The 12531-nt window shown below is 42.8% G+C and overlaps 1 protein-coding gene across 1 annotated transcript in view; it reads left to right on the forward strand.

The window, feature by feature from the left end:
* Positions 1-12531, forward strand: part of SLIT3 (slit guidance ligand 3) — a gene marked incomplete at its 5' end in the record, with an annotated part of 525497 nt that overhangs the window by 439734 nt on the left and 73232 nt on the right. The window contains 2 exons of the mRNA XM_080626822.1: positions 4319-4482; positions 8548-8672. Of these exons, the coding sequence (XP_080482948.1) occupies positions 4319-4482; positions 8548-8672 (289 nt within the window). The remainder of the gene's footprint in view (positions 1-4318; positions 4483-8547; positions 8673-12531) is intronic.

Here is a 12531-nt window from a genome sequence, read left to right on the forward strand (position 1 = left end):
GTAGGTGCTGGCAACTGACTGGGTGTGTTGGGATGGAATGATGCCCCCCTCCCCCAGCACATCCAGTTTAAAGCATCCTTGACCAGCCTGGCAAGCCTCCTACCAAAACCGCTCTTCCCCTTCTTTGTCAGTCCAGCTCCACCAGCCCCCAGTAGGCCTGGCCTACAAACTTGGGTCCCGTGTTCTAAGTACCCAAACCCCTGACTATGGCACCACCCTTCTAACCATTTATTAACCTGGCCAATCCTCCGAGCCTTTTTGGGGTCCTCCCCTGTATCCTGGAGAATTGATGAAAAGAGAACCTGAGCTCCAGAGCCCCTAACCACCTCTCCCAGGGCTCTGTAGTCCTTCCTTATGTTCTCCAGGCTACTGCTCTCTTATCACCAGCACCCACATGGATCACCAGAAGTGGGTAACAGTCAGTGGGACTTACCAGAGCAGGCAGCCTCTCTGCAACATCCTTGATCCGAGCCCCTGGTAGGCAACACCTCCCTTGAGACTGGGTCAGGCCGACAGATGAGTGCTTCTGTCCCTTTCAAAGTAGAGTCCCTACCACTTTTTTTCCCTGCTGCTTTTTCCTGGCAGCACCAGTAGAGATCTTCTTTAGCAGTGCCCCAGCCGGGGTGTTCATGGTGCGAGGGTGTTTCCTCATCAGCCTCCTGCAGGACAGCAAAGCGGTTCTGGGGGGGACAACAGATGGAGGAGGAAGCCCCTTGCTTTCAGCTGTCCTCTTCCTCCTTTTTTTGTTCGTTTTTTTGTAGCTGTTTCCCAGCTCCCAGGGTTAACGGCCTCCTTCTTCCCCCAGTGAGCTACAGGGGACGCTTGAGGCCCCTGCACAGTTTGGGCCTGGAGCAAGCAGTGCTGCTTCCTCTCTGCTTCCCTGACATCTCGCAGCCTATTGACAGCGTCCCGCAGCTCAGCCCCTGCTGCAGGAGGACCTGCACCAGGGAGCACCGAGCGCAGCCCTGCCCATTGTGCCCCGTTCCCTCACCGGACCGGTGCAGGCACTCTCTGCACTCCGAGCTCTGCACCGCAGCCTCCCCTCTCATCGGCTCTGTCTGGGTGCCTCCGGTGGCCACCGCCGGGGCAGCCAGAGCAGAGCTCCCAGAGCGGGCCCTGCTCATGAGGCGAGTGCTCCCCATCCCGCCCGCCTGCCCGCGCAAACCGCCTCGACCCGCCCTGTTGGCCGCGCTCCCTGGGGCGGGTTTTTACCCAGTCAGGGCTGGTGCCGCTCCTCCTGGCTCCGCCCCTGTGAGTCCCTGCTCGCCTCAGCGGAGCTGCCGGCTCCTGGGCGAGCCCTGGCGAGGGCTTGAGGCTCCCTGGGTGGCTCTGGCCGCTCTGAGCTGGGGCTCCTGGACGCTGATCTCCCCCCCACTCCGGTGTTGAAGGTGTCCTCTCTCGAGCTGCTCACCTCAGCAATTGACATTGTAAACATCTCATTATTGTAATGTTACTGTTATAACAAACTGTGTAGCTGATACACATCGCTAAAGTCAGAGGCAGGTGTGTATGTGGCAAACACAAACTGCTTCTGTTTACTATATATTACTTTATTTACTTGAATCATAGAATCATCTAAGCCGTGACTTAATTTATTTAGTCCAAGGCAATGATAAAAATGTTACAGCTCTACAGAAGGACCACATATATTGATACTTGAAAAGAACCCGGAATCCGTTGGGGTAGAAATGAGACCTCAGTGAGGTCAGTTCCTGCATTTGCTGTACTCACCATTCACTGGTGCTCACAGCTCTGGAACCGACTCAGTTTCCCAAATGCTGCCCATGCATAACCTGACCCCTTGGTGCTCCAGGGACTGCCCAAGGAAGCCTTTGGGAATAGATGCTGTCAGCAGGAATTCCTGTCAGATGTGGTTTTTATGGACAGCTTAATAATCCTGTTGAATCAGCTCAACTTTACTGAAATTTATGTTAGTTACCTATAAAAATAAGCTGTCCCCTCCTCTGTTTCTCCACATGATCATGGCTACAGTTATCTTAATGGACTTTATTCTAGGCTGCCTCAAAAAAACCCAGTGTCTGAACAGAAATATCTGCAGAACATTTTGAAAATGCTGGTGGTGGTGTTTCCTTACAGCACAAGGTATTTTTGTCTTCTGGAAATGTTTTGCTATAATGGGCAAAGAAATAGAATATGTTAGAACTCATGAATCAAAATACAATTCACAAGAAATAATTCCTAGAAATTAATAATAAAAAGAAAAACAACACCACAACAACCCAAACCAAAATCACAAACAAAAGAACAGAAAGATACATGTGATAATTTCTGCAGTTGTACAACATTATGGTAATAATTTCTAGTGTCCATGGAGCAGCTTTGGAGTACTCTGTACATGCTTGCAGCATTGTGTGCAGTTCTGGTGTCCTCAACGTAAGAAGGACATGGAGCTGTTGGAGCAAGTCCAGAGGAGGCCACGAGGATGATCAGGGGCTGGAGCACCTCCTGTATGGAGACAGGCTGAGAAAGTTGGGGCTGTTCAGACTGGAGAAGAGAAGGCTGCGGGGAGACCTCATAGCAGCCTTCCAGTATCTGAAGGGGGCCTACAAGGATGCTGGAGAGGGACTCTTCATTAGGGACTGCAGTGATAGGACAAGGGGTAACGGGTTCAAACTGAAACAGGGGAAGCTCAGGTCAGATCTAAGAAAGGAATTCTTCCCTGTGAGGGTGCTGAGGCGCTGGCACAGGGTGCCCAGAGAAGCTGTGGCTGCCCCATCCCTGGCAGTGTTCAAGGCCAGGTTGGACACAGGGGCTTGGAGCAAGCTGCTCTAGTGGAAGGTGTCTCTGCCCATGGCAGGGGCTGGAACTGGATGAGCTTTAAGGTCCTTTCCAACCCAAATGAGTCTGAGATTCTATGATTTATTTCCAATGTAGTTTATAAAGATTAATTAGCACAGTTACTAGCTTTCTGTTGTCTTCCCTCTTCCAGTTTATATATGGCAGCTGCTCAACTCTAAAGTGAATTTCTTGGTCCAACTTTCACTGCTGCATTTTGTTTGACCTTGGCCAAGTGAGCAGGTTGATCACAGTTGCAGGGTCAGAAGGTCAACTCAGTAGGTTTTTTTCCATTGTAAGCAATGGATTTACAGAAGGAATGGTTGGATATTTTTTAATAGTGTGCTGTAGTACATGTTTAATTTTGATGAATGAGGCCTAGACAGGGTTTGAACCTATGAACTCCCATTATGAATCTGTCTAGGGCACAGTGGGTTCATTAGTCACTCTAATAGAAATGTATCAACAAATTTACTGAGGTTTCTATCTTAATATCCTGTCTGATATGTTTTTATTTGAAAGAAGCTTGAGTTTAAAATACCATCTTAAAAGCAGTTTATAATATATGCAGATAGAAGTGAAGTCTCAAATCCATTTTAAATTACTGGTTTCTTTTGTATCTTTTCCCGATACTAGTCTTTATTTAGTTAATTTTCTTCCCATGGCAATTCAGGTATTGTAAAGCTAAAGCCTTACATTTACTCCCAGCAAAACAAATTCAGGCTTCCAACATGCATTTCTTCAGACATTCAAAAATTCATTGTTTTTTAAACTTATTTTTCTGAAGTCTGAACTTTATTGGGAAGTGACTGATTGGCTGAAAAGACACTTTATTTAAGAGAAGAAATGGTATAAATAAGGCAAGGCAGCACCTAAATTTAAGGTTAAAAGTTTGTTTTCCTTTGGGTAGATCTCCATGAATAATGAAAAAGTGCTGTGCATTATAATTACACTGTGTGAGTACATCTGCTTCAGCCATCTGACCTGACTCAAGTGATGGGTTAACCAGGAAATGTGTTTTCAAGCCATAAACAAACTTAGCAGACACCAGGTTGCAGTTTGTAAAACAGGGGTGTCCTCTGTATATATGTTTCATCTGGTGAGGAGACAGTAACATGAGTCCTCAGATCCAACCTAAATTATACAATTCACTGTCAGAATATGCTCATGAAGACCAAAGACTGAAGTAGAATAAGCCAGTGTGATAAATGTGATGAAAGCAATATATCTGGAGGCATTGCTCAAGCACAGCTGTTTGAAAAAGCGATTTATAGTTTGGAAAAGTGATTTCTTGTTAGGTATTTATACAACCTCCTAAGTAATGATGGGAAGAAAGGAGAAGAGTGGGAATACTGGAAGAGATAAATCTACAATGCTTCCTGTACACTCCAAAGATCTTTGCCACATTTTGAAGTAAAACATTCCTGGAAAAGCATCGAATAAAATGTGCCGTGGTGAGATCAGGGATATTGTCTTTGCTTGCAAGCCAAAATAACTGCTGCTTATTGCTTTACACTGCCAGGGCTCTGGGCACCAACCCTTTGCACTGTGACTGCAACCTCCGCTGGCTTTCCGAGTGGGTGAAGGCTGGGTACAAGGAGCCGGGGATAGCCCGCTGCAGTGGGCCTGATGCCATGGTGGACAGGCTGCTGCTCACAACACCGACACACCACTTCCAGTGCAAAGGTAGGAGCGAGCTGGAGGATTTTCCTGAAATGCAGTGCTTTATTTCTGTGCTTTTGGGAACTCTTTGGTTTTAAAGTGAGTTTGGGTGGGTGTCAGGTTTGGCTTTTATTTTCTGAACCATCACGTTATGTTCAAGTTGCATTTTGTTCCACAAAGCGCAGTTAACATCACCGCTGGAAGGAAACCCAGCAAACCTCAAAGAGTTAGTGTTCCTGTTGCTGCACCAGATTATATAATGGCACGTTAGCATATAGGATGTTGTTAGAACTTATTTGAGCAAATAAATTGGTCTTGGCTTTGTACCTACACCAGAAAACTTTGGTAAAGTTAGAGTTATTTTAAAAATACAGAGCATGCTGGTTATTATGTACCTTTACTTGAAAACTGGGAAACTGAGAATTCTTCTGGAACAAGTATTTACCAAAAGTATGTTTGCATTTGAAGGTCTGCAAACTGTCCTCATCAGCTCTGCATCAGAAACTGGGGGTTATAAAAAATGTTTCATGTCTGAATAGAGTGTACGTTCCTTCAGGAGAGGGGTGAGGCGCAGCTATGGGTGATAAGGGGTCCTCATTGGTAGGAGTATGCTGCAGTAGAGAGCAGGTAGAGCAAGGACAAGGAGCACACTTTGTGGATAAAGTAAGTAGCTTATTACTGCATTAGGTAGGTTTGAATATACCTGTATATCCCAGTATTACAGTAAGAATAGTACTAATGTTCTTCTTGTAAAGTAAGTTTTGGAGGTTCGCTCAAGTTACCAGCAAGTACATGAGGACGAAGCTGTATTTACAGTGGAAAAGGGATAGCAGAAAGGGTCTTAGAAATGGAAATGAGGGCATAAAGGCTGGTTTTATGTCCCTTGGAGTGCCATGCGCATTTGCAGTACTGCTTGGCAGTGTGATTTTATAGAGGCTAGGATTAAACTGCTGAACAAATGATTGTGTTGAGATAAGTTTAGAATATAGGTTCCCAAGTCTGAGCTGAATTTTGTGTACTTTCAAATATATTTTTAATAACTGTAACCTTATAATTTAATTACTTTGAAATGTCAGTTTCAAAACTATCAGAACTCTGACTATAATTATCACAGCTACAGACTCTCAAATGTGAAGTACAACTATGCTCTAAAATATTAAAAGTACCAATGTACTTGTTCACACAAACTGAAACAAAGAAAATGATCATATTTACATGCTAAACAGGGTCTGAAAGTTAATCCAGGAAGAGAAGCTAGATGACTTCTTCATTCTGAAACTGTGCTAGATCAATAGTCACACTCACTTTCTCTCAAGACCAAGCAAGTCTTAGGCAAGAGACAAGTAAATCCGTGATCCAGACTATTAAAAGCAACTCTATGTTTTTTGTGTTAATATTGGTTTTGTCCAGTAGAAAGCTGGAGAGCTGTCTCCCATGCTGTCCAACTGGCTTGCTTTATCTGAATAGAAAAGGACAAAAAAAGTGTTGATTTGGAGGTGGTCTTTGGACAAGAAGAGACTTGATGGTCTGGACAAGTTGCAGTATACTCCAAGGAGCTCCAGGCCATAGAAAAATATCACTTTTTCTCATAACAATACATATATTTTGAAGAGCAGTGCATGATTTGGTAGCCTAATGAAACCCACTTTGCCATGTGCATGGTTAAGATCCAATGTGTTGTGCTATCCTGTCAGACATCAATGATGCTCTTTTATGGTAAAGCAAGAGGATTTATTACAGTGTCCAGGGCAGGTTTGCCTTCCAGCTGGAGCCATGAGCATGGCCTGTGACAGCGGAAGATTACAGCTGTGTGTGGGGTGACAGAGAGTGTCCAAGGCTTTGTCTGTCCTTCAGCCTCTGTAGATTGAGTCCTAGCTCAAGCAGTGTTAGCACAGAGCTCAGGGTGGGCTGAGCCCCCAGGCCCTAAAGGCTGAGTCATTGCTGCAGAGGTCAGGCCACTCTGAGCTGGGTACCTTGAGGTGCTTGTATAAATGTAGTGCTTAGGTGTCCTCTGTGACCTCCAGTAACTTTGACATTAAAAACAAGTAGAGTGTAACTTACTCTAGTTAAAATTTTGGGTTTAGCCTGGGACTGAGCACAAGGTTATGTGTCTCAGCAGAGCCAAGAAAACAGGAGTATGTAATGTGCAAGTCATGCACACTCCGCTCTGCTTTTTATTAAATTGCCCTCCTAGTTATGCAGTAGAGCAAAGGAATGTGCTGGGCTGAGGGCATTTTGCTATATGGATTTATAAATCAAATCCACAAGGGCAAACTAAGGAATTACTTAACTGCTAGGAATTGACACTGTTCTTACTAGCTCCTGCATTGATTAGCTTTGATCTATGCCATAGGAATAAATGGGAAATGTATGTGTATGTATTATGAAATAAATAAATAATAGAACAAATTCTGGCTTTGTGACCTACCTCTAAATCCAGAAGAGCAGCACTGCTGCCTTCTCATGAGCTCTCTGAGGAGCTACCTTTGTATATTCCTCATATATTCTACTTTCAAGGCAAAAGTAGCTCAGATACGTCACGTTCCACCCCCTGTCAGTGCCAGAAATTCAGATGTTATTTCCTCTTGCTGCCCTAACTCCAAGTTAAAAACATGTACAGCATTTAGTTATACAGAAGCAAAAAGATAGAAGAGGACAACATCAGTCTTTTATTTCAATGTTTGGATTTGTTACTTGTGTATTTTGTCCTCATTATTGCATGGTGCACTCTGCAGGCAGTGGCCCTGATAATACCACTGTCAGTAAAAGATCAGGATATATATACATTGCAGGTGCTTCTCAGCTGAGGCTCCTTGTTACCCATCTCTGTCATGGTTTTACCCAACATTGATGCATGCAATTATTCAAAGTTAATAATGGAGGTTTCTATCTCATACAGGATGGTCCAAAACAAATCCTTAACTGGAAGGGATTTTTGGTAACCTTCTAGAGCTCCACCTTCTCTCTAATATCTAGGATAAACTTCTGTTCTTCACTTTCAGGATGTTCCACAATTTAGTCCTTATCATCTATCATGCAATAACAGAAACTTTGTGCCCACTTCTGATTGGGACAGGACCATTTTTAAGTTATTTTAAGGTGCATTTCCTTAAAAATAAAATAATATTAATTTAGAGTCTTTACTGCCTGATGCAATTGAAGCCCTTTAAAAGTGGTAGGTTTCATTTTTTGCATGTAAAAGCCTTTAACTCAATGCTATTTGAAATGTAGCCATTTCAAAATCACAATTTCTTTAAATATAGCTGTCTAAATTAGCTTTCTGTAAAATCTCAATAACATATGGATTGACTTGGTACCCCAAATGTACTTAGTTTTGTGTTGGTCTGTTCATTTCCCTGCTCAGCCACAAACATCACTACTTCTCTGGAAGAGCTCTGTTAAAAAATGTGGTTTATTAAATGGTTTAAATATAGCCATGTGTATTTACCTGCAGCCGTTTACATCTTTCCATATTTGCCTTTGTTGCATTCCGCCTGAGATGGTAGAATGCTGATAATCAAACTTCTGGGCAGAAAAAAAAGAAAATAAGTTTTGGGCTCTGTTAAAATTAAGGATGGTAGAACATTTGCACTTAAATATTTCCATAAGCCTCTAACGGAATATTTCTTATGCATGTTTTCTTTTTCTGCTGTTGCATCTGCACTTTCATTCTTGTTATCAGCCATAGAAATGTCACGTTATAGTTCCCTAGGGGTTGCTATTGCAGAATTTCCAGCACTGAGAGAAGGAAAAATTGCTGAAACCAATTTTGTATATATATTATTTATATATATATTTGTATATATAAGCCCACTCTCTGGAGATTCCCAGCATGTTTTTTCAGAGCTGATGTTTGCATATCCAGGAGAATATCAGCATCATTGAGACTTGCCTAGCACTTGATTTAGTACTTAGAAGCTCTCTGATCCCTGGGAATCCCATGCTGTTGTGTAAAGTTGCACCCGCAGCACGTGTGTTTGTGCCAGCGCAGGGTGAATACTGCATTAGGAAAGAATGTATGTGTGAGATGGGAAGTAGTCATTTTGTAATCCAGTTGTCTGTTAATACTCCTGCATTTTGCCTTTCCAGAGCCAGTGGATATCAGTGTTGTGTCCAAGTGTAACCCGTGCCTCTCCAACCCATGTAAGAACAATGGGACGTGCAACAGTGATCCACTGGAGATTTATCAATGCACTTGCCCTTTTGGCTTCAAGGTATGACTACAAATGAACCACATGAAAAGCAATCAAGTGTTCCCCACCCCTTCTGTTTTCTTTGTTGTACCATGAGAAGTCAATTTTACAGGCAACTGAGCTCAAAAGATCCCTTAACCATGCAGATTGCATGTGATCATTCAGCTGTGCTCTGCTACAGATTTATCCTGTACAATTGGAAAGGCATTTCTCTGTGCTTTGACTACACAGATCATCCTGAGCAACTTGCTGTAGTTGCCCCTGCTTTGGGCCGAGTGGTTGGATCAGATGATCTCCAGAGATCACTTCTAACCTCAGGCATTCTCTGATTTTATCTTCATTTTAATTTCTTTTCTTTTGTCAGCAACAAGTTAACTATTTCATATGCTGCCAGGTCAAAGAGGAGGCAGCTCAGATGAGAATTAAGGGCCAGTTTGGTTCATGGTGACAGAAAGCTGATACCTGCTTTACATCTTGCACAGCCTAATTAGCAGATAGATGATAACTGATCAGACACAACCAGTAGCTCAGCTGTCCCTTGATTTCTGGGCACTAGTGTCCATAGAGTGATGTGCAAATCACAAAAGAAATCTGGTAGATGAGCACTGTGAGCATGAAGGGTCAGCTTTTTTAGAGCACATTTGAAATCAGAAAATCATGTCGTTGACTAATACAGGTTCTTGAGTAGTGATGAGTAACTGCCATTGCTAACGCTGCATCATGAGAGCTTGAGGCTACCAAGACTTTGTTTCAGAGTTGATAGAACTGGAAACCTAGCTCAGTAGTCAGTAGCTGAAGGATTAAGTATAAGTAATAAATGAGGCATATGATCTGTTCACAGCCTGGGGAGATTGGATGTTATAGCCAAAGAAGCAGGTTGCATCCTGGAGACTGTGATTCTATTTGCCGCATTGCATCTTTCTTACAGAGTCTTGGTCAGTTGAAGCAGATGCTCATAATACACAGAGTAATAAGAATTATAGGGGAAAAAAAGGAAGGGTAAAACCAGGCATACATGTGGGAAGTAAGCACAAGTATCCATCTTACATTTCAGGTAGGATTTAGCAATTAGCTGGTTCTGATGAAATCGCCATTTCCTTTCTCTGTTTGCCCAGGATACATCCCAGATGGTAACAGAGTAATTGTGGTTGATCCCTTAGAACACTGGAAATGGGAAGATGTAAAGCGTGTTTCCTGTCTTTCACCCCAGTGCCCCCACACCCAGTACTCGGAAAAACAACAGTTGTCCTAAACAACTGAAAAAGCCGTTGGAAATGCCCTGTCACTAAAAATCCTTCTACTCATTGGCATATCAGCAGCAACTTTTTCTAGGATCTTAAAAGATTTCTACATTGTCAGAAATTCGCTTAACTGAAACTAACTGCTTGGTAATAGTGGATTTGCCTTTGCAGTGAGGGACTATGGTTGTTTATCTCTTCAGGTTAATAGAAGAACCGTCATTTTAATTTGATGGTAACGTAAACTAGGTTGAATGCTTCAGGTGGGACTAGGTGGCTGTAAGGGTAACTGGGAAAGTAAACGCTTTCAAAACTAGCAGGAAATACATAAATCTTTGTGTGAGTCTTACTCTGTACGGCACATATTGAGGTATCCAGGTTATTCAGAGTAGAATTTTGTTGGTTATGAGCATTTTTTATTGTCCTTAGTTTTGTTTCTTTGTTTTGTTTTTTTACAGAATTTCTGTATTAGCAAATGCACTCATATGGATGCATTTGTACTGCTAGAAGACTTGCTTAAAAAGGGAGGATTTATTAACAAGAAGAATCCTCTGGTTATATTAGCAATCACTTTCTTGTGTGCATTAGACCTCAGTATGCATCCTTTTGCTTTGGTTTTGATAAACTCCTGAAGTGACTCAATTTAAACATCTCATTGAGCATCCAGCTTTTCTCCTCTCTCACACTTTCTCAGGTAACATTCAGTGTGTGACTGTAAAGCCTAAAACCACTTGTGAGCTTGTAAGCACCAAGCTGTCATCAAAGCATGGCAAAGAGCAAATAGAGCCAGGCATGGCACTTAGAGCAGAGCTGAAAAATAGTGACTGGGTAACAGTACAGGGAGAATTGGGGGAAATTTAATAAACAAAAAAGAACTGCATGTCTTTACCACAGGTTTCTGAATAAAAATGAACTATGACAAGTCCAAATGCAAACCATATGAAAGGAGCACTCTATCTACCATGCAGTTCTCCACCAGAGATTCATGCTAATTCAATAACAATACCTTGCTTCCTTCTCACCAGCCAGCACCAAACAGCTCTATCCATCTGGAAGCTATTTCCCAGACCTTGATAAATTGCCCTAAATCTGCCCTCTCAGCATTTGTTTTTCCTTGTTTGATGTAGATTTTGAAAAAATTCTGTGTGGAAGAGTGCATCAATAAAGTGAAAAACCCACCCTGTTTCCAAATGTAAGCTCATTCAAATGAGCTGACGGCTTGCTAAAGCTCCCTGGAAAGGCAGTTACAGGCTGCTTTGTGGGCTCCCCGTGCTCATGCTAGCCTTCAGTGATAAAACAGTAGGCCAACTAGCAGAAAGGCACCTGAGTTGCCAGTTGCCAAACTGGTGCCTGATGGAATCAGGAACTTCTACCAGTACTTCTACATCAGGGACTGTAGTGATAGGACAAGGGGTGATGGATTCAAACTGAAACAGGGGAAGTTCAGGTTAGATCTAAGAAAGGAATTCTTCACTGTGAGGATGCTGAGGCGCTGGCATAGGGTGCCCAGAGAAGCTGTGGCTGCCCCATCCCTGGCAGTGTTCAAGGCCAGGTTGGACACAGGGGCTTGGAGCAAGCTGCTCCAGTGGAAGGGGTCCCTGCCCATGGCAGGGGTTGGAACTGGATGAGCTTTAAGGTCCCTTCCAACCCAAACCACTCTGGGATTCTGTGAACTGCAGTCTCAAAAGCCTATAGTCTTAGTTTTCACTACTACAGTTTTCCTCTTCTCCATAGCATTCTTTGAAAGATAATTTAAATAACAGGTGTGGGTTTGATAATGAGGTATGATTACAAGAAGAGAAATGAAGCTTTCTTCTGCATTAAATGCTGCTGGCCACCTGCAGCACAAGTGTTTGTGAGTGCAGCTGGGGGCTGGTACATAGATAATGCTACCGTGCTAATTCATTTATCCTTCAGAGTGTGTGGCTTTGATGGACTCCCATTGATACTGTACAATCGAGTCTAGGGGTATTAGAATTCAAGAGAATAATCAAACTTGCAATCAATAAGCCACTGAGAGAGGATATACTTGAATAGGTGTAGTAAAACCTCAGGTGAGTGAAACCAACAGGGTAGTTTGCTATAGCTATGTTCTGAAAATGCCTTCTTGGATTTTTTGGGGGGCGAATTTTTGTGTCTTTCATTCTTTTTTTTTTTTTTTTTTTCCATTCAAAATGAGATAACAACAAAAGGTGAATAATTTTATTTCTTCCAAATGGGGTTATTTGTAGAACTGAGGAAAGAGAGTTTAACAGACATCTGTGTTTTATCTGAAATAGAAGAACGTTGCCAACCTGGAACATAACACACACTACCTGCCCAGGCATCGCCACAGCCTCCTCAGTTGCTCAGATAAATGGGAGCCTGAGCTTTTGGGATACAGGATGTTTGTCAACTCTGGGTATTTCTGTTACCAAAAGCTGTCTGAGGTGGAAAGCGAAGATAGGTAAAATTAGCACAGCCCACACTTGAGGCAACAGATCCTGATCGTGTCTGGTAGAGTTGCTCTGTAAACTTTATCCAGCTCTCTTCACCTCTGTTTTGAGTTCAGCCAGTGTCCTGACTTTTCTAGCAGCACTGCAGTATCTCAAGGGTTCAGACAATTTCACCAGTCATCCAGAATGACAGATACAATTGGAAAA

The sequence above is a fragment of the Psittacula echo genome (assembly GCF_963264785.1).
Source record: "Psittacula echo genome assembly, chromosome: 11".
Lineage (NCBI taxonomy): Eukaryota > Metazoa > Chordata > Aves > Psittaciformes > Psittacidae > Psittacula > Psittacula echo.